General features: G+C 43.2%; 1 protein-coding gene across 2 annotated transcripts in view; it reads right to left on the reverse strand.

Annotated features, from left to right (window-relative positions):
* Positions 1 to 3,012: 3,012 nt before the first annotated feature.
* BRINP2 (BMP/retinoic acid inducible neural specific 2) overlaps positions 3,013 to 26,131 on the reverse strand; it is a 111,458-nt gene continuing 88,339 nt past the window's right edge. For both annotated transcript variants that reach the window (XM_001153570.7, XM_009438846.5), the window contains 4 exons: positions 11,773 to 11,878; positions 8,932 to 9,168; positions 6,570 to 6,792; positions 3,013 to 4,947 (listed from right to left, as the gene is read on the reverse strand). In XM_001153570.7, coding sequence (XP_001153570.1) covers positions 3,831 to 4,947; positions 6,570 to 6,792; positions 8,932 to 9,168; positions 11,773 to 11,878 — 1,683 coding nt within the window. In that variant the 3' untranslated portion in view covers positions 3,013 to 3,830. The remainder of the gene's footprint in view (positions 4,948 to 6,569; positions 6,793 to 8,931; positions 9,169 to 11,772; positions 11,879 to 26,131) is intronic.

The raw sequence follows: 26,131 nt of genomic DNA on the forward strand, positions 1-26,131 counted from the left end.
GCCCAGCCAACTTCTCAATTTTTTAACCTCTTTTTCCTCATGTCAGAAATGAGATTGGACCGGATGACCTCTAAAAATCTTCCAACTCCAAAAATCTAATTTTCTATCTTGCCATTGGGTTAACTTCTAAGACTGATTTCTTTTTCAGGGCATTTTAGTTTTCATGCAGAATATAATGGCAAAAAAAAAAAAAAAAAAGAGAGAGAGAGACTTCTGAAATGCAAGAGAATCGACCCATCTGATGAAATTGCAGACTTTCAAGTGGTATTTTGGGACAGGACATCATGTCGGCAACATATTCTGTCTACTTACAAGGCAGCTCTGCCTATCATGACCACTATTTTTATATTTTGATAAAGAAAAAAAACACAGAAGAACTGGAACTAAACTATTGTAATACCCAGTATTGGAAGTGATATTCATTTATGTTTTTGGCTGTTGATGCATGAGTGTGCTTGCAGAGCATAGCAATATTTTATTAGCAGGTATTAAATATATTATTTAGTATTAGAGGTATTAGTCTCAAGCATTAGGGCAGATTAGCATGTGATGTATCGTTCTTTGGGGTTACAATTAAAACTTGAATTCCTAATTGTTATTATCCAATGCACGGTTGGAACTATATTGTGATTTTGCTCTTAATTCCACAATGAGTTCACCAACATTGACAATCCAGTACTAATTAATGACAATTCTTTATTTGCAACTGTGTCTGTGAATAGCTGGTTCACATATTTTGATTATTATGGACTTTAAAGGTGACAGTTTCAACTGAGGACAGCCTTTTCTTATTACGGCATTTCTTAGCCAAGCTTTCTGAAAAACTCTGTGCTAAACTCATGGTTTCAAGCCTTTGAAAGCCTCTTAAAGGATGCTACCCATCCCTTACACCCCCTCTTCTTCCACCTGTGTTCTAGAAGCAAAGTCTTTGGCCTGCTCCTTTGACACAAGTTCTTCTACACCAAGCACCCTATCACTGTCCCAGAACAGACGAATCAAACATCTATCACAGGTAACAGATGACTAGGTCAAATATAGACATTTCTACCTATGTAATTCATATTGGTTAGGCCGTCTATCAATATGATACTCGCATCTGGAATCAAAGGCACCACTAAATATTTACCAATGTGTAGTAGTACTTTTAGACGGAGTTGATACACTAAGCTTCATAGTTTAAACCTCCAGATAGGCAAGATATGGAAAGCTTAGTAAATGGATGCATATATTCCCTAGAACCAAATACATCACGCCATCATCTTCCTGAAACCCTCCCAAGACAAGAGATCTCATATCTCTGAAATAAAGAGACACAGCATCCTTACTAATAATTCCATAGGTGCGATTTTCTCCCAGTCTGGTTGCTGATACAAAGACAGAAGGCTGAGGTTTCCCATCCCTCACCACAACTGTGGGACTGGCCTAGGTGGGATGTGAGCCCTCATGTGATGACTCTGTTCCCACTGGGGCAGTCATGCTTGTGCTACTGAGGCTCCACACTACTTTGTGCACTGTACATTCTCAATGGCTGTCCTCCCCACTCTGAGTATTGCTGTGCCTGGCAGTTGACAGTTTGCTAAAGGTGCACCTTTAATTAATGAGTAAGAGTCCCTGTCCATCCACTCCTACTGCCTGTAGACATACACTTTCAGAGTGCTAAAATCAGACTCCGGTATCTACCACTCAAACCCCATCACTGGAAGGTATCAAAGCCTTCCCACCACTTGTCAACCCCTTCCCACCAAAAGCATCCTCATCGGGTACATCTCAACACTCCTGCTGATGATGTCATCTGCCTATTCCATCTCCCATGGGTGAGGAGCTCTGTACAAACTTCCCAAAGCAAGCAGTGACTTTAACTAGAAATAGACAGCCAATAACCATGCTCACCCCAGATCATCCTATCACTCTGTATTTCTACCCTGGAAGCCTTCAGGAAAGTGGTGAAGAAAGAAATGCCCCAGGCTGCTTATCTACCAAGGATTTCAGTTTCTTATACGTTGAAAGACCATGCAATGATTAAATATAATGTCAAATTCTTCTGCATGCAATAATAAACATAGAAGGCCCCTGGGCAGAGAGACATAATCATTGTCTCATTGTCTTCCATTTCACTTTATGCCAACTGAGATATACCACAGGTAGGAAATGAAATATTTCATATTTATGTGGTGACTCTCTCCTGAATAAAATGGGGGTCGTCATGCCTATGCATTGTGGTTGGAATGTGAAGCATAGACAAAGAAGTGATTCTCCAAAACAGATGCTATGAAGTGATTCTCATACCACCTGGAGGGAGGCACTAGGAGAAAAGGATGCATTGTTCTGTGTTGTATACATCAAAGCTGCTATTTGGGTTGGGAATGTGGTAATCAGACAGAATGGAGGGAGCCGATGCTACATTTCCATCTTTCCCAATTTTCTCAAAGGGTGATCCCAGACCATAAGATGCAGCGTATGGGAAATTCTCCTAGTGTCTGCAGCGGTGTCGACAAAGAGGAGCCCCTTTAGCAGGACTTTGCCCAGTGCAAAGACTGCAGTTCCTCTTACGAGCAAGACCTTTTTAATTACTCTCCCCATGTGGGAAATCCTGGTTTTAGGACCCATGTTAGCCCTCACACCCAGGGAGAAAAAAAAGGTGATGGGAGTGTAGTGAGATAACTCTCTGGGATAGTACTACCTCGCTTCTCATTTAACCTCTCTCTCTCATACACCCCTCACAGCCCAGTCAACACAGGCACTCATTCACTTGTGTAACTTGTGTATCTGTCAATCAACCAGCTTCCCACACAGTACTATCCCCGCTTCATGGACACTCTTGTGTCATGCAAATAGCAATTAAAAAGAAAAATCCAGGTAACCCAGGGGACTATACTCTCTCTTTTTTTCTTTTTTCTCTCATTTTTCCCCCTAAAAAAGGCCTTTTCCAAAAATATATTAAACCAGGTAAATGTTTACTTAGATGTTCAGGTGGTTGGAGCAGATTGACAAGGAAAACAATCACAAAATAAATAATTTTGTTTTGTTTTTGTTATTTTTTTAAAAAAAGAACATTTCCTACACATTGTCTCTCTCTAACTTGACAGAGCTTCTTTCTTCGACAGAGAGATGCTGTTGGAAAGGAGCTCTGAAGGGACCACAAGGGGAACTGGGAACAATTCAGGGCCCTGAAACTTGGTGAGGGGAGGAGGCAGCAGAGAGGGAGGAGTAAGGGAGGGGAGCAAGGAGGCCGCTGCCTGCCCTTGGCGCTGGTTCCTGTTGGTTGTACTTCTTGTGTTTCCCAGTCAGCGTCTGGGAGGGCACAGAGGAGGCAGCATACAAAAGTAAGAACCAATGTCAGGATTCACAAAACAACAACATTTTAAGAAATCTGGTTAAAAAGAATACAAAAGTGACTCCACAGAGGGGAAGGAAGAGCTCCGACCCCTCCCATTGTTGTCCCCTCTTGCTTTCTTGAATGACAAGAATCACTTTTAGGATTTTTGTTTGTTTCATGGTTCGGCTGGTTCTTTTTCTTAATCTCTTCCTTGGCTCCTTTCTTTCAATTGCATTCATTTTACAAAGCACCAATCAACTTTACAGATCTGAGGCTGCTTAGTTGTAGCCTCCCTGTGCCAGTGTGTGTGTGTGTGTGTGTGTATGTGTGCGCGCACGCACGCAGTAGCTGTTTCTCTCTCGCCTGCTTCAGCTCGAGCCTCGAGGTCCCATCTACTGGATGCTGAAAGTCTCGTGGGAGCGCACCCTGTTGGCACTAAGGTGAGGGCTTAGATTATCTTTGTACCCCAGATTCGTGGATCCCCTCCTTGCCCAGTGCTGAAGTGGGCCACCCATTAGCTACAGAGTTTGCCGGTCTCATATTCCACAGGGTTTGGCAGCTTAGAATTGAAAGCCCTCAGGGAGGACTGGATCCTGCCCACCTCATTGTTGGCCAGCTTAAGCCGATGCCGGAGCAAGCAGGAGAAAAGGTCAAGTCGGACTTTGCCAGGTGGAGAAAGCTGGTTCACCCGGTCCCTGAGCTCAATGAGCTGCAAGAGTGCAGAGTCCTGGGAACCTTGAGTATATGGGTAGTCCAACTGGAGAATTAAGTCCCGGATAGCATCTGGGTCAAAGGGCAGGCTGTAGCCAAAGACCTGCAAGGTGTTAATTTTCATGTAACCCAAATTCTTAGAGGGATCAGTCATCTCCAGGGGCTCATAGTAGATTGTCTCATTGGAGCTGTCATCCAGGGACTTGATTCGGCTCCGTAGGTAAACATGAACTGTCTCAAAGAAAGTCTTCCACCTATTCCCCAAGGTGATAGTCCAGTTTTGGCACTGGGCAGCTGCATCCACGTTAGTCCTTTCCCAGTCAGGAAAGCTGCCCTCATTCACAGGCATGAACCAGCTCTCAGAGTGGCTGCCCCCAAAAGGGTTGACGTAGATAGCCATGACAGGCTCCAGGGTGCTGTTCTTGGTGAGACAGATCTGCAAAGACAAGGCCAACATCACGTGCACCAGCCCAGGCTTGTACTTGTTGCTTTTCAGGGTGAGCAGCATGCGCTTCCTCCAGGAAGGGTCAAACCAGCTGCCCAGCCGCATGTCATTGCTGATGAAGATGGAGTGTACCTCAATGCGGCTATCCTGCTTCTGCAGCAGGTACTTTAGCTCCAGGTCCTGCAAGTCTGTCTCCAGCCCAAGAAAGTTTTCCAGGGACTCGGCCACCTCTGGCCGGCACAGCCCCTGGGCCAGCACATAGCCCGGGTTGCAGCTCCCACAGCGTGTGCTATTGTCTGGAGCACAGTGGGCACACGCGGGCCCTTCGCCCAAGGCACATGGGATGGGGCCCTGGCAGGAAGATTGGTCATAGGGGCAGGTGCAGCTGTGGCTCTGTTCCAGGAAAGTGCCAGGAAAGGTGCTTTCCCCACAGTAGAGGAGGGACTGGATTCGGTTCCACCAGTAGGACAAGGACCTTGGGGAGCAGAGATAAAATGAAGAGTCAAAAGAAGTCACACACTGACACCCTCCTTAAGGGCAGCAAGACATTGACCACTAGGCATGGAAGGCAATGAGGAAAATAAAATCCCCAAGATCTCTGAGTGGCAGAAACTCTACTTTGCTACTTTGGACTGATTGAGCAAAGCCTAGAGCTCTGTGTCTGATGGGTCAGCACCAGAAATACTGGACACCAAATTTGTACTGAGAGCAACTAGGCTCATCTCTCCCAAGTCCTACTTCATTCCCTTATTCAAAAACCTACAGAGGATCTCCAGCCTCTTTTGTGTCAAATCTGTTTTCAGCCTTCTAAATAAGATGGTTCTTCAAATCTTCTAACTTCTTGCCAACTTCCATTCCCTCTTCAAGGTTTCTGTCCTTTCTATTCTCTCTGCTCCTCTCACTCCTCCACCAAGAACAGAAATTTTATATGGCTGATTCTCTTAAAATTTTGATTTTAGCTCTTATGTTACCTCTTCAAAGAAGTCTTTCCTGATGTCCCTGCCAAAAGAACCACCGCACTCATTCTCCATCACGTAACCCTGTTTTATTCAATCCATGACAATTATCAGTATCTGAAATTATTTATTTATTGTTTACTTGTTTATAAACAGCTTCCCTGTTAGTAAATACCATGAAAGAAGGAACACTGTCTTGAGACCAACAGCTTCTCAGAAATGAGAATTGTTTCTGTGCATGGTAAGCCTTTAATCATTATTTGTTGAAAGAAGAATAAATGAACTCCTCTCAAAACCACTTCTTCGTATGCTTCTCTTCTTACCTGTGCCTCTGATAGAGCCGTACCACTGGGTTGCTGGCCGTGAAGGCAGCTCCTTTGCCTGGAAGACTGTCCTACCTCACGTGTACCAGATCATTTCCCTCTCTTCCCACAAAATGTGGCCAAGACTTTCTTCTCCAAGGAAGCTTTCATTTCTGATTTTACCTCTAGGAGACTATCCGTTTGATTTATGTTCTACCACCATAAATTTAAGTGGTTGCCACATAGTTATAATTTTCTAGTTTTTATGTTTCTGTTTGTTAAATCTTTCCAATTCACGAATACCCCTGCAGCTTAATAGTAAGGCATGGAATATGGATTCAAAAACTTGTCATATAAATAAATGAATCAGTGGATGAACAAGTGGATACTTGTAATGATACAGCCCCACTGTATCCCTGAGGGTGCAGGTCTCCACTTTTTTTCCTCCTGTGACCCAGAGCAGAATCATTTGTTTGACACAAGCCAGTGTGTGTGTTTTTCATCAGATGCAATTGCTGGATGAAATTTAACTCCATCCCTTTTTTTCTAAGACTTATTAAAATGGAAATCAGTAAATGAGAATTAGAGTATTACTAGAATAACATTTGAATCAACTATAATTTAGATAATAGTAAAATCAGCCCATCTTTTTTTCTCTCTCTCACTTCAGACGCAACTCACAGCTGAGAATGACACACGTGAGTAGGTCAAGATAACTGGAAGGCTATGTGTGAGTCACCACTCCCTGATCCCCTACATTGGACAGAGGGTTCTCCTTGGCCTCAGCAGCTGTCAGGGGAGGTGCTGAGCTCTGGCTGTAGCATCCAGGGGGTGCTCACCTCTCCTTGGGCAGGCGGAAGCGAGGCTGGCGATGGCAGCGCTTGCAGAGGTTGAAGAGCCGGCGGACGATCCGATGGGTCTTTTTGAACAGCACTTTCAAGCCAGCTCCCAGCTGCTGGTAGCGGTGCTGAAGGCTGGTGTCCATGGCCCAGAACTGGGAGATAGCTGTGGAGTTCAGGAACCGGTCATCGGGCAGCCTTTTCAGCAGGGCCTGGAACTCTTCTGTGGACAAGAACACAGGACCTGAGCTGACGGGTAGCTATGCAGAACTCTGGTAGGGGCAAGTGGACGCTGCCCAGATCCAGGGCCCTTCAAAGTTACTGCATGAGGAAGGAGGCTGCACACCCATTCTCCCAGGTGCATTTTTAAAAAAATGAACAACTTTATTGAGAAATAATTAACATGTTGTAAAATATGGCCTCGGGAACTTTCTCATCTTTTCTGCTCCTATGCCTCTGAATTTCAAAACAGATCTCTGCCACCCTCAGAGGGGCCAGAGTTCCTGCTATTGCTAATGACCTTGGATGCATCTCTTTCCCCCTTTATACTTCCTTCTAAGACATCCACAACACTATCTCAAGGCCAATCCTCTTCAATAACACCACAAAACCCATATGGAACATGTGGGGCCCTCATGAAGGTGAGTGTGCACCCAGACTGGCACATGTGGGCACAGAGAAGATGCAGCACCCAGCTCAGAAATCTTTCTATAAATCCTCCAGTCCCTGAGACCAGCCTCTCCCACCCATGTCCTCCTCTCTGACTCTCTAAGATACTCTTCTTCTCTTTTCAGCTTCAGCTCTTGGACAGATATCCATTCTGCCCTACAGCAAATTTAGAAGCAACCTGCCTTCTGCTTCAAAGCTTCTGCTGAGTCTAGGTTCTCCTTAGAGCTTCCTGGGCACACCATGACTTCTGAACTCATGCTCAGGTTTCTGTGCATTGCTCTGCTTTTCCTTGGGACCTGCAGCTACCAGGTCTCCTGGTAGAGGTCTAGAGAGCCCTGATTTATTCATCAGCAGTAACTCATAGTAGTAAAGGCCCAAAGTCATGTTATGGACCATAACCCACCACCATAGCCCAAAGCATGAGGCTGGAGACTGGAATGTCATATTCTCCTTCACTACCGAATGCCTTGTCCAGGACTTAAAATGGCAATCCCTGGGGCCTCAGCTCATTTTGATTTCTCATGTACCTGGTTCCTCATCTCCTCAGAAGATTGGAGAATCATGCCTAGTAATGGCACTAACATCTAGTATGTGCATAGTTAAAACATTTGAGTGTATGGAAGAGCATGCAGAGCAAAAAGACTAATCCCATGTGTCTGCCATTAGTTTTTGCCATTTTGCCATATTGGCTTCAGATTTTTTTTTCTTTAAGAAATAAAGCAAACCAAATATACTGCATGTGAGGGCCCTACACTTCCCTTTCTCTCTATCCAGATGTAACCACTCTCTTGATGTTTTCTTTTCCATTATCACATATTTTTTATTTTTCAACAAATGTAGTTATCCATTAAAATACCATGTATTGGGTATCCTGTTTGTAAACATTATATAAATAGTATTACATATGTATTATATTTAATAAATTATAGTATTATATGAAGACATTATATAAATATATATAATGTAACCTTTTTGTCTTGCTTTGTTTTATTCAACATCATGTTTTTGAACTATATCCACATAAATATCATTCATTTAGTGTCGAAATGTGCAAATATACCATGCAGAGTTCTTTATACATTGAGCATCTACATGATCTCATGTGAGCCTTCCATTCACTATTATCACTCTCCCTCTTTTTCAGATGAGGAAACTTGAGACCTTGAGAAGCTGCACGGCTAATCCAAGGTCATAAAGTTTGTCAAACCAGGCAAGGATGCAAAACCAGTTCTCTTGAATCTAGGTCTCAAGGTAACTGATATTAGCTTTAACAGCAACAAACAACAACTGAATTGTATTGAATGTCATCTAGAACCATTCTATGCACTTCATTGATTCAACAGATATTTATAGCGAACCTTATGTGCAAGCATTGCTCTAGGCACTGTGGAAGCAGTAGCAAACAAGACAAACAAGGTCTATGCCCTTAATTATGTTTATCTTTGTTTATTAAGTCCTTAAAACACACCTATGTAAATGGACATAATACCAATGTCCTAGAAAAAAATGAAACCACTTGAGCCTCAGGGTGGTGATATAACCTGCTTGAGGTCACAGACACAATTAAGTGGTCATGTCAGGATCCCCATGAGGATCCTCAACTCTCAAGTTTTGTTCTCCCCATGTTCTTGCTCTGTACCTCACAGCCACCTCTCATTGACAGGGAGGAATTCTGGGTCAGCTGGCTGCTCACCTGACTCTTCAAACTGCCGGTTGTGAGTGGCCCAGGAGTCCTGGATCTGCAGCAGGCTGTCCTCCATGGCCTGGATGTCAGCATCAGGGCAGTTGCATTCAGGGAAGGTGGGGCTGCACTTGCACCAGCAGTCATTCTCCTTGCAGACGAGCTCACCCTCAGAGCTGCACGTGATGTAGCTGAGTGCTGCAGCTACAAAGCGCTCACGCAGATACTCAGGCAGCAGCACCTGAAGGCCTGGGGAAAGGATGTGTCAAGGAATCTCTGGGAAGAACCAGTGAGGACTCAGTTTCCCATGCCCAAGCCTGCAGGAATCCCAGCTGGAGTTCTGCTGACTTGTGCATCCTGGGCCCAAGCATGGGCACCACAGTGCCTAATCCTGCTGAGCTGGTTGGGGGAGAAGGCTACTGCTGCCCCAGTGACAGATGGGGGAGGATCTGAAAATGCAGATGGGAAAATCAAAGCCCAAGGCTTAGCTAAACCCCTCAGATCAGCCAAATTGAGAGCGTGCATATCATAAGAACAGGCTTATTGGCTACACATCAGCATTTCTGGGATGGAAACAGGAAGATGTTTCAGATAAAAGAAGAGCTTACAGCCTTCTTGGGTGAGAAAACAAGGTTTGATGGGCTTTTTGCCCTGCCTCCTGTAGCCATCCTGTTTATAGCTTAACTGAGATTAGCAGTAGGCATCCTAGGACATTATTGAATTCTGACCCTTCTGGGCCTCCCCACCCTAGCTCTGATGACCAAGGAAGCTGTCCTGGTTAAGAGATAGGAACAGATATTGTGGGGATACAGTGCCCAGGTACTATGTTGAGTACTTTTTATATATGATTGCAAATAACATTTGTGCTCATATTGAGGTTTTTATAGGTAAGGAAATCCAAGCCCTAAGACCACAGTGACCTGCCCAAATCACAGCATTCATAGAATCTGCTTAGTGTCAGATCCTGCCCTTGTCTCATCAGCTAATACTATATAACTGGGACTGGCTGTCCTATTTCAATAGGATTTAACTCTGAAGAAGATTTGAAGGTGGGATGGTGGTCAATGCCCTGAGATCAGTCATGCCTGGATAGATATGAATGGCTCTCAGCTCTCTTCCAATTAACTTCTGATCTTGGATAGAATGCACTAAATTGCTCTGAGCTTCAGTTTTCTCACCCAACTGCAGTAACTACCAGTTTACCTACAGCAGAACATACTCCTAGTTGGCTTCAAGCCACTCACAAGGCGGCTGCTGGAAGCTTACCAAAGGATGAACAAAGGGTAGGCATGCCTTTGGATGCAGTCTGGGCCACGTTCGAGGTCAGATCTGCAGGAGGCTCCCCAGTAGCGACACTGTGAGACCTTGTGCCAGGAAAGTGAGGAATATGAGAACTTCTGGATATGGTGAGCTCCTCTTTCCTCAAACGTCTGCCAGCTCTTTATTTTTAGGCCCTTGACCTTGTCCTTGGCAGGAAACCAGAGAACTCAAAGTATGTATCCCAGTCTCAGCAGACCTCAAAATATAACTTAAAATTGCTAGCAGCAGTGGGTGTTTGTTGTTCTTTCTTGAGGTCTACCTCCAATTCTGTACTGCCCCTAAATTTTCCTTCCTTGGCACTGTGCCTACTGTGGCATTTGAGTGGTTCCCCTCACACACCCAATCCACATGCTTGCTTTCAACACTCACCCTCTCCAAGTCCTTTCATTTCACCTCCCCCATCACTTCCCTCCTCCTCACCAGAACACTTCCCATGCTATAAAATCAGTGCCCCGACAAATGTCTGCATGAGTGTTGGGCTATAAAATTAAATAGCATAAACTATTCCAAATGAACAACTAGACATTTTGAACTTCACTCACTGCTACTTTCCAGACACAAACCCAGCCCATCCAGGGACATCAGTGAAGAGGAATGCTAATTGCCTTAGGTAGCTCTAAATAAACGAGTTTTTAGTCCTCTTTCTTATATATTTCTTAATTCCTAAAGCATTGCTGGGTCGCATTTGACTCAGGTTGCCTGGAATTTGTAATCGTAGATCCTGAGTGAGGGTTATTGATTTTGTAATGCTGAGACAATAATATCTTAAACAGAATACAATTCAGTTAGACCTTGAGAAAAATAAAGTTTTCCCACTGAATCAGTTTGCATAGCCCTGCCCCCAGGATGCCTGCGGGGAACAGACAGCAAGAGATGCATGTCTCCCCTTAGCCCTCAGCCTCCAGGGTTAGTGTGGTTTTCTTTCCTTTATCTTTCACAGTTTTGCTTGTTCTGTCTCAGATCAAAAGTCTTATTCTTCTCAAACTCATCTCCTGACTTTGAATTGCCCATGTGCAAGATTACAGACAAATAACAGAAAGCAGGGGCCACCTTCAAACTGTGGTTCCAGTAAGTAGTGGTCCCCCACTTTATACAGATCTTAGTTGAGCTGGAGATGGTAGTCTTCTAACCACTCTGTAAAGGCCAGCTATTCCTCAATGTGTCTTTAGGATAAAGCAGAGGGTTTTCTGGGAAATGAAGATCGTTGAACTAGGTAAAGGCTTCTTATAAGGATGGGTATGCTGTTTCTTATAGGATTGTGACAGAGGACTTGAGATGGAATGTGAAGTGGGATGATTGAGGCGTCATGTGATATAAGCAATAGGTCTGGGGTATAGGACAAACCATACCAGAAAGTTTCTTAAAACATGATGGAAAGTTGTTAAATACAGGTTCCAGAACTTGTGGTAGTTCTTGTCTTAAGAAAGGTTTGATCAGATGGAACAGGCAGAATTTTTTCCCGCTATTTGATCTAGGAATTTTTTTTTTTTAATCAGGTGTGAAAGGTATGAAAACCATCATAGTGCTGCTTACCAAGTAACTGTACTTTGTTCTCTGGACTCTGTACCAAGACAGAACTGACTGAGTCCAGATTGTCATAGTTGCTGCAGCCCAGAGGACCGGTCCTGGTCTCGGTGACCTAGAGAAGGAAGGAGTAGGGAGTGGGTTTAGATAACAAGTGGAGACTCCCTTTATACTTCCCTTCTCCAGCTGCTCCATCTCAGGTTCCACGTCCTGTCCTCGACCAGCTGTAGAAGTGATACGTTCCTTTTCGTACTCCAGAGGTATAAAGTCACTTTCTTCCTTGGCCTGAGGCAGTGAGTATCTGTTACATATAGCTGGCAGCAGCAGTTATATATAAGTGAGAGCCTTTCAGAGAGAGCTAAAGGGAATTTGTGTCTGGAAAGGCGGAGAATGCTGGAGAAGGAGTGAAACCTTAAGCTCTAGTCACCCCTTCTCCCTCCAGAGGAAGGCAAGAGGCCATATGTGGTCCCTGTCAGCCTGCTGGAAAGCCCAGCTACATCCACTTGATGTGGTACTCACAGACTTTACGGATCCTAAAGATGAAAAGCACTAGAGAAATATGAGTTACGAGTATTAGTATTAGTATTAAACATTTAAGTCCCACCTCGGCACTGAGACATCCTTAGAGAAAATCAGCTATGGGCTTACTGCATATTTTAATAAGTATATTAAATATACATAAACTCTTATAGCCATGTAATATTCCAAAACACCATAGAGTCATTTAAAAATATTATAAAGTTGGCCCATTAGTTTTCCCTGATGTTTAAAGTATAAGATGAAAAATGGGAAGCTTTAAATGCACTGAAATAATTATGTAATAAGAATGATGGGGACCTGAGGCCCCTTCTTCTCAGGATCTCTGAAGACTTTGCCAACAATCAATCAACAAGTATTTATTGAGCAGCCACTGTTTAATTCCATACAATTCTTCAAACATTTATAGTGCACCTTTCCTGAAGTTCATCGTGAAGCCCACTCTGATACCTCTGACGTCCTCTTCTGGCTTCAGGCCCCCCTGCTTTGCAGCAGGCACAGGAGTTGCAGTTTTGCATCCCTTTCTGCAAGTATGTGATCCATGTCTGAATCCTACACTCTATAGGCTCCAAAGAGGGAAGCTCATATTTATTTTGCTCACCATGTTGTCGACAACAATTAACACAGTTTCTGGCACACAGTAGGTACTCAATAAACAAGAGAATGCATGTATAATACATTCTAGGCTTTTCAGGGTAGGGAGGTGTGTGCAACAATGTACACATTGTGTACTGCATTCTCCAGGAGATCACACCCTGTGGGGCAGGTAGGTGCATACACAGCTGACTGATGGACATCCAAGTCACGGTAGAAGCCCACATCATGATGAGCTCTAAGGAAGCACAGCTCTAAACAAAGGGAAACAAGAGAGGAAGTAGCAAAGGAGGCACCATCTGTGTTGGTTCCTAAGGAGAAGTAGGGAGTGGACAGGTGGGAAGAGAGGAAATGTACTACAAGGAAAAGGAGGAGGGACAGTGTGATCTCTGCAGCACAGAGCTTGGAAGTGCATAGTGCATGTGTCTAGCACCCTGCCTTGTTACCATGGTGAATATGAAAGTGTAAGGGACGTTCTTCAAGGGAGTTTAGTAGACCTAGGTTTAAAAAATACACATGGAGCAGAGTGATAAAGTGAGAGATTGTGTGATGCTGAGCAAAAACAGTCGGGAGAGAGGCAGGAAGGATTCCTGTAGCTTGAAGTAGTCCACGAAGGCTTTATGAAGGAAGTAAGCCATGAATTCATTTTCAAGAATGAGTAGGGGTGGCAGGGAAGGGAGGGGAAATTGAATAAAGAAAGGTAACTCCACACAAATACCAAGGGGTAGCAATAGACACAGAGCATGAGAGGCAGCAGGGAGAACTAGACCGAGGCCACGCCAGGGGCAGGGACAGATTCTCTACAGTTTTCCAAATTCTTCCTCCAAGAGCATCCCACTCAACTTTCCCAAGAACTCTCTGGGACAAATCTCATTACTATCACTCTCCAAGGAGGAAAGTAAGGTTCAGAGTTACAGTCCTTGAGACCACAGTGCTGTTGAGTAGCAGAAACAGGATTCTAACTTTAGAGTCCTCAGACTCCAGTTCAATACCTTTTTGTCTCCTGAGCAGGCAGGTCAAAGGACTGCAGAAAATAGAGTCTAAACCCTTTACATGCCATCACTGTCAAACACAAGTATTCTAAACAGACCAGTCCACCCAGCATATTTTAGTGATGTGTTCTCTCCTCAGAATGTTAACATTGAGCAAAACAAATTGTACTGACTTCAGATCAATTTGATTATCCTTACAACGCAGATTAGGAAACCAAGGCTCAGATAAGTTAAATGACTTATTCCAGGTCATACAGTCACCTGCAAGGATAAGATTTATTTGGTTCACTCATTCATTCTTTTATTTACTCATTTGCTCATTTAACAAATATTCAAGGAGCATTTGGAACTCACAGATGAATAAGACATAGTCATGGCCAGTAAGGAGCTTAGAGACAAGTGGAAACGTACTTAAACAACCCCAGTGTTCTGGCTGTTACACATGAGCCTGCCTCCCTCCACATGTGGACACAGGTGCTGAATCATGTTTCTTTATTGGGTGAGTGGGTGATTGGCTACTGGTCAGACTGGACTGGGGAAGCAGAGGCAGCCTCATTTCAAGGTGAAGTCTTCACTTTCTATATAGTGTCTAATTCCCCATATGAAGAGCCATGGCCAATAACTGTCCCAGCTACTCTGGGGAAGTTTGCCCCTCTAGGGTAGGGTGGGCTGAAGGACAGAGGTGGGACACAGGGGTATGGTATTTGGAGGCTTGCCTGTCCCTGCCTACAGGTAAGCTGGCCACTCCGTCGTCATTGGGTTTTTCACTGGCTTTTCCATCCACTTACTCCTGACTTGGTCACTCACCAACCAGGTCCAGGAAAGAAGGAAGCTAACAAGCCTTAAGTGGAAATAAGATGTGACCCAAAGAGGAGGACAGGCTAGAGAACAGCCACAATAGGAGCTTTCCTTTTCCCCCACTTCTCCCTCCCCCATCCCTGCCTGCCACCAATGCATCTGCTTCCCGCCCCCCACCATCATCTTGTTCATCATGCTGGGCTATCTTTGATGCAATTTTCTGACCTTTACTCTGCTGTTCTAAAGGTCAGTCCCACAAGAGGACAATCAATTAGGTAAGTCATTAAAAGGGTGTGAGTAACTTCACTTTAATTGTGGCACAAGGATGGGAATTAGGAGACAAAGACCATGATCCTCATGCTCATTTCCTGTTAGAGTGAAAAACCCACAGAGTGAGAAAGGCCCACTCAAGTTTCACTAGTTTCCAGAGTCATAGTGCTTTTCATTGCTATTCTGCTCTGAGACACTGTCTTCTCCCTTCATAAGTAAAGGAGGTGAAAAGAATAGAGGGAGCTGGAGAGGGTCCCATTGCAGTTATTGCCTGAGTACTGACTTGAGTAAGCAGAATAGCTTGAGAACCGCCCCCCCGCCCCACCCCTTGCCCCAAAGTGAGGAAAACCTCAGCATCTCTGGAGGGTTGTTCAAGAGAATCCTGCACTTTTCTCTGTAGAAGAGGCAGACAGCTTTGGCAGATTATAAAGAGAGCCTATACAGGTAATGGAGAGTGCAGTTCACTCAGGCACACACTGTTCAAAGAATGCCTCAGATAAGCTTTCAGAAAGGGCTAATAATTGTGTGCTAATTGGTCTGTTGACAGAGACCATCCTGCCTTGAGAAAGCCCTGATGGATCTCAGGTTCATTAGCACTTCCAATTTTCCATAAATACCAGATCATGCAAACCCTCATTCCAGCCAGTCTGCTCTCCCCACCCTCCACCGTCCACTTTCAGGCTGCTCTTGTCCTACCTAAGGGGACACCTGCAAACTAAGAGCAGAGTGAAATGGGCTTCTAATTGTGAACAATCAGAGGGATGGGAGAACAGAGCTGATGGTGTACGTGCTTAAAAAAGCTGCAAATTGAATCCCAGGCTGCTGCAGTGAGGAATTCGGACAAGTCACTTTTAAGGAGGTTTTGTGAGAAACTCTTTTTCCATCCTGGGGTCCACCTGAACTTTTGTGTGAACTCCCTTCAGTCAGCTTGTGAGCATGTCAAGCCCTCCCCACCAAGTCCTTCCTCAGCCTTCAACTAAATAGAGGGTGAGCTGTAATTTAGAAACAAGCTCCTTCCCTTCTTTGTGGCTCTAATCCCTTCTGGGGAATTATGGACAGGATGTCTATGTATACAACCCTTCACAGTGTGCAAAGTGCTTGCTGTGCTCTGTATCATTTGGTGATACCCCAACCCTATGGCAGAGCCAAGAGTGATATTCACAGTATTTATCAGCAGGTAGAACAGAAGCACATTAACTCATCAGAAGGGATGGCAGCCCTAGTGCCAGGGCAGAGCTCTAGAGGCCTCTTCAGGTATACTCTCCCTTTGGTTACCATCAAAAGGAAATCCGGGGGCTGCAGGGGAGGAGTATATGTGGTTAGGGTAGTACATGGGGGTTGGAGTGAAGACTATTCACTGGCTGTATAGAAGTGTTTCAATATTTTAAAAACTGATGTAACCACATCAGCTGAATGTAAGCCCTGTGTGCAGGTGAGTCAGATAGTTGGTAATATGCATCGTGGATGACAGAAATAGAGTTCAATGACTTCTCAAGGTCATAGAAATAGACAGCATCAAGGCCAAAACCAATCCCGTCTTCTTAGTTGAGTAAGTTTGTTTCCCACTAAACCATGTAAGTCTGCCTTCACCTCTCAAGTATTTTATGAAACATCTTGCCACATGCCAGACAATACTCTAAAGGGACCTGGAGCTGTGTACCTGCCACAGAGTCTCTGCTGCTCTAAGACCTAGTGTCTTGGTGAGTGTATGTGTCAGGAAGGTGATAGGCATGTAAACATCCTCAATGTAAAGTGACAAATTCTGCAATAGAGGTGTGTGCCAATTTGGGTAAACCTTCCAACAGAGGGGGATGTTCAGTGAGGTCTTAAGGAATACATTAAATAAACAAAAAGGTGCATATGTCCATGTTAGTGCAAAGAAGTTGCTAAGTAAGGGTAGTAAGTGTACATCTGCTTAGGGGAACAAGAAACAGGCAGATATGCTGGGGAACTTTTCCTCCACCAAGGCAGAGTAGGTAAGCAGAATACCCCATCCCAACTCCATCCACCTCTCTCAAGAGTAATGAATGTGCTGGAAGCCAGCTGCTGAGTAGAGGAAGGTAGGTGGCAGGTGTCGCAGCACCAACAAAAGAGTATTAGCTAGCAAGGACGTGCTGCTGTGTATATCCAGGCTATTGGCCTTTGCTATATGGATCTGTAAGTACTAAATGTGTGAGAGCAAAGTAATGTTCCCTGGCAGACAACTTTACTGCCAGGACAAAATGGGCATGTCAATCCCATAAAGTGAGCAGAACTGTGGGGTGGGATGCCAACACACAACTTTGCTCCTTAGTCTAGCAACGGGTCCTTGAACAGGCCACATCAGGTCTCTAGACCTTGCTAAGTTATGTAAATGTGAAAACTTGAAGAGAAGAAGGTGGGGGAAAACAAAATCATCCTTGTTTTTTCATGGTTTTCTTCCTAGGGGGAGAAGCCATGGTACTCCCAGACAGAAAAAAATCCCAGATCAGTCAGCCCAGTGGAAGCTGAATATTCATCTCACTTTCAATGTGTTCTTAGAGAATCTTCAAAAAGTGGTTTCCAAGGATGGTGACCTCTTTTGAGGAGATGGGCAGTGGCTCTAATTCTGGAAAGTGCATTAATAGGCACTATAAAAAATGTAGTTTGGGCTATCTAACCACCTTTAACTCCACCACCCACAGACTGCTTAAGAGGCAGGTCCAGAAAGCCATAGTTATGACTATGCAAGCCCAACTCTTTGTATTAAACTAAGGGTAGACTTTGAACCAGATTCTTTCTCAAGAGAATTGAAAACTATGATACTGAAAGAAAAAATTTACAAGGTGATTGTAGATACTCATAAAATTCAAATAATAAAGAATTATAAAGCACCTAAAATATATCAGGAACCGAGGACATGGCAATGAACAAAGTAGTGATCTCTGCCATGGTGGCATTGACCAAGAGATAAAATAGAAAGAGAATATTCAGCCAGAGTCAACTCCACAGCAAGCCAAAGTTACATGTAAGTTGAAGTCATCGAGGTACAGAAAAGTATAGAATAAATAGATAAAGGATCTCCAACTAGGGAAGCAAGAAGATGACACAGATGGAGATGAAAAAGTAGTGACACGTATTTCAACAAAAAACAAAAAAGAATAACCTGGGAGTATGACCATACTTTTCCAAGTTCCATGTGCCTAGGTTAGATTTAGTGCCTAGTCTTTGGAGAGCTGTGATATTTTTCACCAGAGTTCTCTTAATAAACTATTCTTATATTCAAGCTACCTTGAGTAGATTTCTGTTTCTTTCAACTAAGCATGCTTATATGTACTTGCATACACACTGAGCAGAAGAGCCTAATCTATGTGGAAAATGCCATGTCCAGGGACTCATTCATTAATTCAACAAACCTTTACCCACTGCCCACAGTATGGGAAGCTCTGTACTTTTATTGGGAAATCATAGTTGAACAAGACCCAGCCTCTTCCACAAGGACCTCATAGTCTCATGTGGAAGTCATCATGTTAGCTGACATACGTTCAGTTTTACAGTTCAAATGATATGCCTTATAAAAGAGGCATATGTTTGAAACCCTAAAGGGGCATTTGACTACCTTGGGAGTTAGGAAAGGCTTCACAAAAGAGTAACTTTTTTTTTTTTTTTTTTTTTAGAGTGAGTCTCCCACTGTCCCCCAGGCTGGAGGGCAGTGGCATGATCTCGGCTCACCGCAAGGTCCGCCTCACCAGTTCATGCCATTCTCCTTCCTCACCCTCCCGAGTAGCTGGGACTACAGGCGCCCGCCACCACGCCTGGCTAATTTTTTTTGTATTTTTAGTAGAGACCGGGTTTCACCATGTTAGCCAGGATGGTCTTGATCTCCTGACCTTGTGATCCGCCCTCCTCGGCCTCCCAAACTGCTGGGATTACAGGCGTGAGCCACCGCGCCCAGCCAAAAGTTACCTTTTTAAGCTGAGCAAAGGGTGAGGGGGAGCCATTCAGGTGAACAGACAAGCATTACAAGTAAAGCAAACAGCAAGTGCCAGGAAAGTGAGATATGAGAACATGACATATTTGAGTAAAGCCTGATATTTAGGTATGATTGGGTTATACAATATGAATGGAAGGTGAAGAGTAGAGCAGGGAGTAAGGGGGCTGAGAAAAGTACCAAAGGACTTGTTAAAAATGAAACTAGAAAGACAGCAGAGACAGATTTTCAATAGTCACACCGTTTAGTTAAGAACAGGAATTAATCTTTTTCACACTCCAGCAGTGCTATGGTTAATACTTTTTTTTTTTTTTTTTGAGATGGAGTCTCACTCTGTCACCCAGGCTGGAATGCAGTGGCACAATCTCCACTCACTGCAAGCTCCGGCTCCTGGGCTCATGCCATTCTCCTGCCTCAGCCTCCCAAGTAGCTGGGACTACAGGCGCCTGCCACCACGCCCAGCTAATTTTTTGTATTTTTAGTAAAGATAGGGTTTCACCATATTAGCCAGGATGGTCTCGATCTCCTGACCTTGTGATCCGCTCACCTTGGCCTCCCAAAGTGCTAGGATTACAGGTGTGAGCCACCGCAGCTGGCCTACACTTTATTATTAAACCTCATGGAAAACTTCAAGATAGAAACTATTTTAATTGTACAACAATTTTAGGATGAGTAAACTGAGGTTCTGAGAAGTTTGGCAACTTGTTCAAAGCCCCACCATGAGCAATGGCAGAATTCAGACTCTTGGGTTGCAGCCTATGTTCTTTCCACTGCATCACACTGCCACCCAGGATGGGGAACAATAGTTTGGGCTCTGTCCCATGTACAGTTTGGAGCCACTGAAGCATTTTAGGCAGGGAGCAATATGATACAATATGATATGATGATTTGCACTCATGGTAGCAACCTAGAGGTTGAATCAGGGAGAAGAGCTGAGAATAAAGATAAGAAAACTACTTAACAGGATAATGCAAGAAAATCAGGTAAAAGTTGATGAAGTCCTAGATTAAGGAAATGGCAGTGGGCATGAAGAAGGGACAAAGGGCATTTTGAAGACATATGCAAGAGAATGATTATATTGCCTAGGTTTTCTTCTATGGTTCTTATGGTTTTAAGTCTTAATGTTTAAGTCTTTAATCCATCTTGAGTTAATTTTTGTTTAAGGTGTAAGGAAGGGGTCCAGTTTCAGTTTTCTGCATAAGGCTAGCCAGTTTTCCCAGCACCATTTATTAAATAGGGGAATCCTTTCCCCATTTCTTGTTTTTGTCAGGTTTGTCAAAGATCAGATGGTTGTAGATGTGTGGCATTATTTCTAAGGCCTCTGTTCTGTTCCATTGGTCTATATATCTGTTTTGGTACCAGTACCATGCTATTTTGGTTACTGTAGCCTTGTAGTATAGTTTGAAGTCAGGTAGCATGATGCCTCCAGCTTTGTGCTTTTTACTTAGGATTGTCTTGGCTATGCAGGCTCTATTTTGTTTCCATATGAAATTTAAAGTAGTTTTTTCTAACTCTGTGAAGAAAGTCAATGGTAGCTTGTTGGAGATAGCATTGAATCTATAAATTACTTTGGGCAGTATGACCATTTTCATGATATTGATTCTTCCTATCCATGAGCATGGAATGTTTTTCCATTTGTTTGTGTCCTCTCTGATTTCCTTGAGCAGTGGTTTGTAATTCTCCTTGAAGAGGTCCTTCACATCCCTTGTAAGTTGTATTCCTAGGTATTTTATTCTCTTTGTAGAAATTGTGAATGGGAGTTCACTCATGATTTGGCTGTTTGTCTATTATTGGTGTATAGGAATGCTTGTGATTTTTGCACATTGATTTTGTATCCTGAGACTTTGCTGAAGGTGCTTATCAGCTTAAGGAGATTTTGGGCTGAGACGATGGGGTTTTCTAAATATACAATCATGTCATCTGCAAACAGAGATAATTTGGCTTCCTCTCTTCCTATTTGAATATGCTTTATTTCTTTCCCTTGCCTGATTGCCCTGGCCAGAACTTCCAATACTAGTTAAATAGGAGTGGTGAGAGAGGGCATCCTTGTCTTGTGCCGATTTTCAAAGGGATGGCTTCCAGCTTTTGCCCATTCAGTATGATATTGGCTGTGGGTTTGTCATAAATAGCTGTTATTATTGTGAGATGCGTTAAATCAATACCTAGTTTATTGAGATTATAGTGATGAATCAAGGAATTTAAGAAAATGAGGCCATTAAAGAGTGAGGAAAGTGTAAAGTTGGTCAGGTCAAGGAATAGGAAGGAACATAAATGGGATCTTTAAGTTGTAGACCCAATGCCTACCTTTCATTTTCTGATATGATCCATTTTTCTCCAACTTTGACACAGTCCCCTACAGGACTAAATGGGGAGAGAGGCTTTCACAGAGTTCGGTCTTCTTGGTAAAACCTACTCCATGCCACAGTGATTTCTAGGTGGCACTGAGAGCCAGCTTGAGACTCATGGCCATAATTATAACATAAGATCACTCAGCATAGTTTTAAGTTTTATCAGCTGCATTTAGCAGTTCACGTACAGGAAGGCATGGAATAGATGGAGAGTTGGATTTAACCAGGACGTGTGTGTATACATGATGAAAGATAAAAGAGGGAAGAGAGTTAAGAGTAAAAAAATCACATCAGTGAGTTTTTAAATCATTTTAAACTGTTTAAGATACTAGTCTCTCAAATATACCCTACCTCCCTGTTAATAGAAAGTCATCCTTATCTCTTCTACTCTCACTCCAGACTCTGTAAGTCCCCTAATCTCACCTCTTCTCTTCAGTTAACTTCCACTGTGCTCTGTGGATCTCATGATCAGTTCTTAGCAAAATCCCATATAATCTCAACTACTTCTCAAGAGTGCACTTTGCCTTTCAGTTCTAACCTCGATATAGCTGACCCTGAGGACATGGTTTCCCCTGCAGCCTTCTCTAGCAGTGGCTATCTCATTTCCCACCCCTCATGCTCCTGGGCATGGAAGTAAGGAAGGCGCTCCCTTGTGATATCCTGAACACTGTTCTTTCGTCCTCTCTAATGATCTCTGGCTCCTTTGAAGCCAGAACCACTGGACTCTTAGCACCCACTACCTGTCCTCATTGCAGTTTATGTTTCTTGTTACTTCCCCTCATTCATTGCCATCAAGTGATTACAGAGGGAATGCAGTTACTAATAAAATTAGGTTCCAGGGCATAGTATTCCTTCTATAATCTCAATATTAGGCATCGCCCACTCATACTTGCTCTAGTCTCTTTCCCTAATGAATTGTCAAACCTACCTAGACTTTTAACCTTTATACCTGACCAACTTTTCACTTCCTAGCATCCTCAAAGGCCTCTTTTCATTCCTTGACTGAATTATATTCCATGGTCCATTACTGTAATCACTCCTTTGTGTATACTCTCAACTCTCGTCCCTCTTTTATCTTTCGCCACGTATATACACACATCTTTGTTAAATCCAACTCTTTGTCTATTCCATGCCTACCTATACATGAACTGCTAAATGTAGCTGATTAAACTTACAACTATGCTGACTGGTCTCATGTTATAATTATGGCCACCGAAGAGGGCTCTCAGTGCTACCCAGAAATCTACTGTGTTTATCTAGCCAACCAACACTCTTAGCTCTTATTCTCAAAAGACCATTTCATAGATTATTTTCCCAACTATTCCCTTTTCTTCCTGTTAGCCAAAGACTTTCCTTCTGTTTAACCTAGGAAATCAAGAAGAAGAAGCCAATCAGAAGAAAACAACAGCAATATCTCACCATGCAACTAACATCCTGCTGCATTTGTCTTTGTGCCCTCTGCATTGCCGCCTGTTAGGAAGGATGAAGCACTCAAGCTCCTGGGTAAGAACAACTTCTTTGCTCCTATGATTATCTTCTGTCTCTCCTACGTCATCACTTTCTCCCTCTCTATGGAGTTTTTTTTTTTTTTTTTTTTTTTTCCAGACAGAGTCTTGCTCTGTCACCAGGCTGGAGTGCAGTGGCGCAATCTCGGCTCACTGCAACCTCCGTCTCCGGGGTTCAAGCGATTCTCCTGCCTCAGCCTCCCAAGTAGCTGGGACTACAGGGGTGCACCACCTTGCCCAGCTAATTTTTGTATTTTTAGTAGAGATGGGGTTTCACCATGTTGGCAAGGATGGTCTTGATCTCTTGACCTTGTGATCCACCCGCCTTGGCCTCTAAAAGTGCTAGGATTACAGGCATGAGCCACAGTACCTGGCCTATGGAGTTATTTTAATCAGTATATCAATATGCTGGAACAGCTCCCATCTTAAAAACAAAAACACACCCTCCCATGACCCCACATCGCTCCCCAGTTATCACTCGTTTTTCCATTTGCCTTCATAGCAAAAGGATTATTTCTACTCATATCTGATTCCTCACTTTGCTTCCTTCCTCGAGTTTTCTTCACTTGGCCTTTTGTACTCTTCATGTACTGAACCACTCTTCTCCAGGTTACCAGTGACCTCCATGTCACCAAATTGAAGGTCGAGTCTCAATCTTCACCTTAGTGACTGCTCAACAGCCACAGTTGCCAGTTCCTCCTTTTGTGAAAAACATTCTTCACGTGGCTTTGTGAGCCCGCTTTGGTTCTCTTCATATTCTCTGTTCTGTCTCAGTCTTCTTGGTTGGATCCTCTCTTCTTCCCCATTTCTGAATATTAGAGTGCTTCACAACTCAGCCCTAGGGCCACTTTCCTAGTTGCACTCACTCCTTGAGTGATCTCATTTCATTTTCTCCCATAGTTGTAAATACCCACTACACATGAGTATATATTTGCACACCAAATTTCCACCTTCAATCATGGCCTTTCTCTTGAAATCCTGGTGTTTGTGTCCAACTGACTGTTAGATTTCTCTACTAAGATGTCTGATAGGAATGTCACATTCAACATGTCTAAAACCAAATTCTTGATTTATTTCTTTCAGATCTGTACCTCCTCCCAGTGTTGTCCTTCTCAGTAAATGGAATCACTGTTCATTTGATTGCTCAGGCCATAAATCTTGCAGTAAATCTTTATTCCTTTCTTCCAATCCATTGTCTGATTGCATAGGCTCTATCATCAAAATATATTCTGAATATGCCAACTTCTCACCACCTCTGTGACACCAGCTTTGTCTAAGCCACAATTATGTCTTACCTTTACCACTGCAATAGCCACTGAACTGGTCTCCAGGATCCCCCTTTCTTTCTACTTCCTAATCAGTAAGGCCTTCATGATATGGCCCCTGCAACCTCTATAAACTCATCTTTCACTTCATTTCTCTCCTGACTGCATGCCAGCCTCACTGCCTTTCTTGGTGGTCCTGGATCATACAAAGTACACTGCCCTGCCCCTTTAGGGCACTTGTACCTGTTCTGTCCTTTGTCTGTGATGTTTGGGGCTTACTCCCTCACTTCATTCAGGTCTCTGCTTAAGTGGCATTCCTTGGACAGGTCTTCCCTAAACTCCACATCCCCATCACCCTTTATCCTCTTACTTGGCTTCATTTCTTCATACCATTCATCCCACCTGGCATTATACAGGTGTACCTCAGAGATATTATGGGTTCAGCTTTAGACCACTGTAATAAAGCAAATATCACAATAAAGCAAGTCACGCACATTTTTTGGTTTCCCAGTGCCATATGAAAGTTATGTTTACACTATGCTGTAGTCTATTAAGTGTTCAATAGCATTATGTCTGAACAAACAATGTACATACCTTAATTAAATGTTATTGCTAGAAAATGCTAATGATCATCTGAGCCATCAGCCAGTTGTTGGAATCTTTTTGCTGGTGGAGTGTCCTGCCTTGATGTTGATGGCTGCTGACTGATCAGGGTGGTGGTTGCTGAAGGTTGGGGTGGCTGTGGCAATTTCTTAAACTAAGACAACAATGAAGTTTGCTGCATCAATGGACTCTTCCTTTCATGAGAGATTTCTCTGTAGTACGTGACGCTATTTGATAGCATTTTACCAACAATAGAACTTCTTTCAAAATTGGAGTCAATCCTCTGAATCCCTGCCACTGCTTTATCAACTAAGTTTATGAAATATTCTAAACTCTTTGTTGTCATTTCAACAACATTCATAGTATCATCACCAGGAGTAGATTCCCTCTCAAGAAACCACTTTCTTTGCTCATTCATAAGAAGCAACTCATCATTTATTCACATTTTATCATAAGACTGCAGCAATTCAGTCACATCTTCAGGCTCTACGTTTTATTTCAGTTCTCTTCCTATTTCCACTACATATACAATTACTTCCTCCACTGAGGAAAGACATCCTCAAAGACATCCATGAGGGTTGGAATCAACTTCTCCAAAGCTCCTATTAATGATATTTTGACATCCCCCTATGAATTACAAATGTTCATAATGGCATCTAGAATAGTGTTATTTCTAAATGATTTTCAATTTACTTTGCCCAGATTTGTCAGAGGAATCACTATCTATGGCAGCCTTTACCTTACAAAAACATTTTTAAATAAGACTTGGAAGTCAAAATTACTCCTTGATTCATGGGCTACAGAATGGATGTTGTGTTTGCAGGCATAAAAACAATATTAATCTCCTTGTACATCTCCATCAGAGCTCTTGGGTGAGCAAGTATATTGTAAATCAGAAGTGATATTTTGAAAGAATTTTTTTTCTGAGTAGTAGGTCTCAACAATGGGCTTAAGATAGTTCATAAACCATGCTGTAAACAAATATGCTGTCATCGAGACTGGATTGTTCCATTTATAGAACACTGGCAGAGGAGATTCAGCGTAATTCTTAAGGGCCCTAGGATTTTCAGAATGCTAAATGCGTCTTGGCTTCAATTTAAAGTGACCAGCTATATTAGCCTGTAAGAAGAAAGTCAGCTTGTCCTTTGAAGCTTTGAAGCCAGGCATTGACTTACCCTCCTTAGCTATGAAAGTCCTCAATGTCATCTTCTTCCAGTAGAAGGCAGTGTCATCTACACTGAAAATCTGTTGTTTAGTGTAGCCACCCTCATCAATGATCTTAGCTAGATCTGGATAACCTGCTGCAGCTTCTAAATCAGCAGTTACTGACTCATCTTGTGCTTGTATATCATGGAGATGGGTTCTTTCCTCCAATCTCATGAACCAACCTACGCTAGCTTCAAACATTTTTCTGTAGCTTTTTGACCCCTCTCAGTCTGCATAGAATTAACCAGAGTTAGGGCCTTACTCTGGATTAGGCTTTGGCTTCAGGGAATGTTGTGGCTGG

Source organism: Pan troglodytes, chromosome 1 (assembly GCF_028858775.2).
Source record: "Pan troglodytes isolate AG18354 chromosome 1, NHGRI_mPanTro3-v2.0_pri, whole genome shotgun sequence".
NCBI classification, from domain to species: Eukaryota; Metazoa; Chordata; class Mammalia; order Primates; family Hominidae; genus Pan; species Pan troglodytes.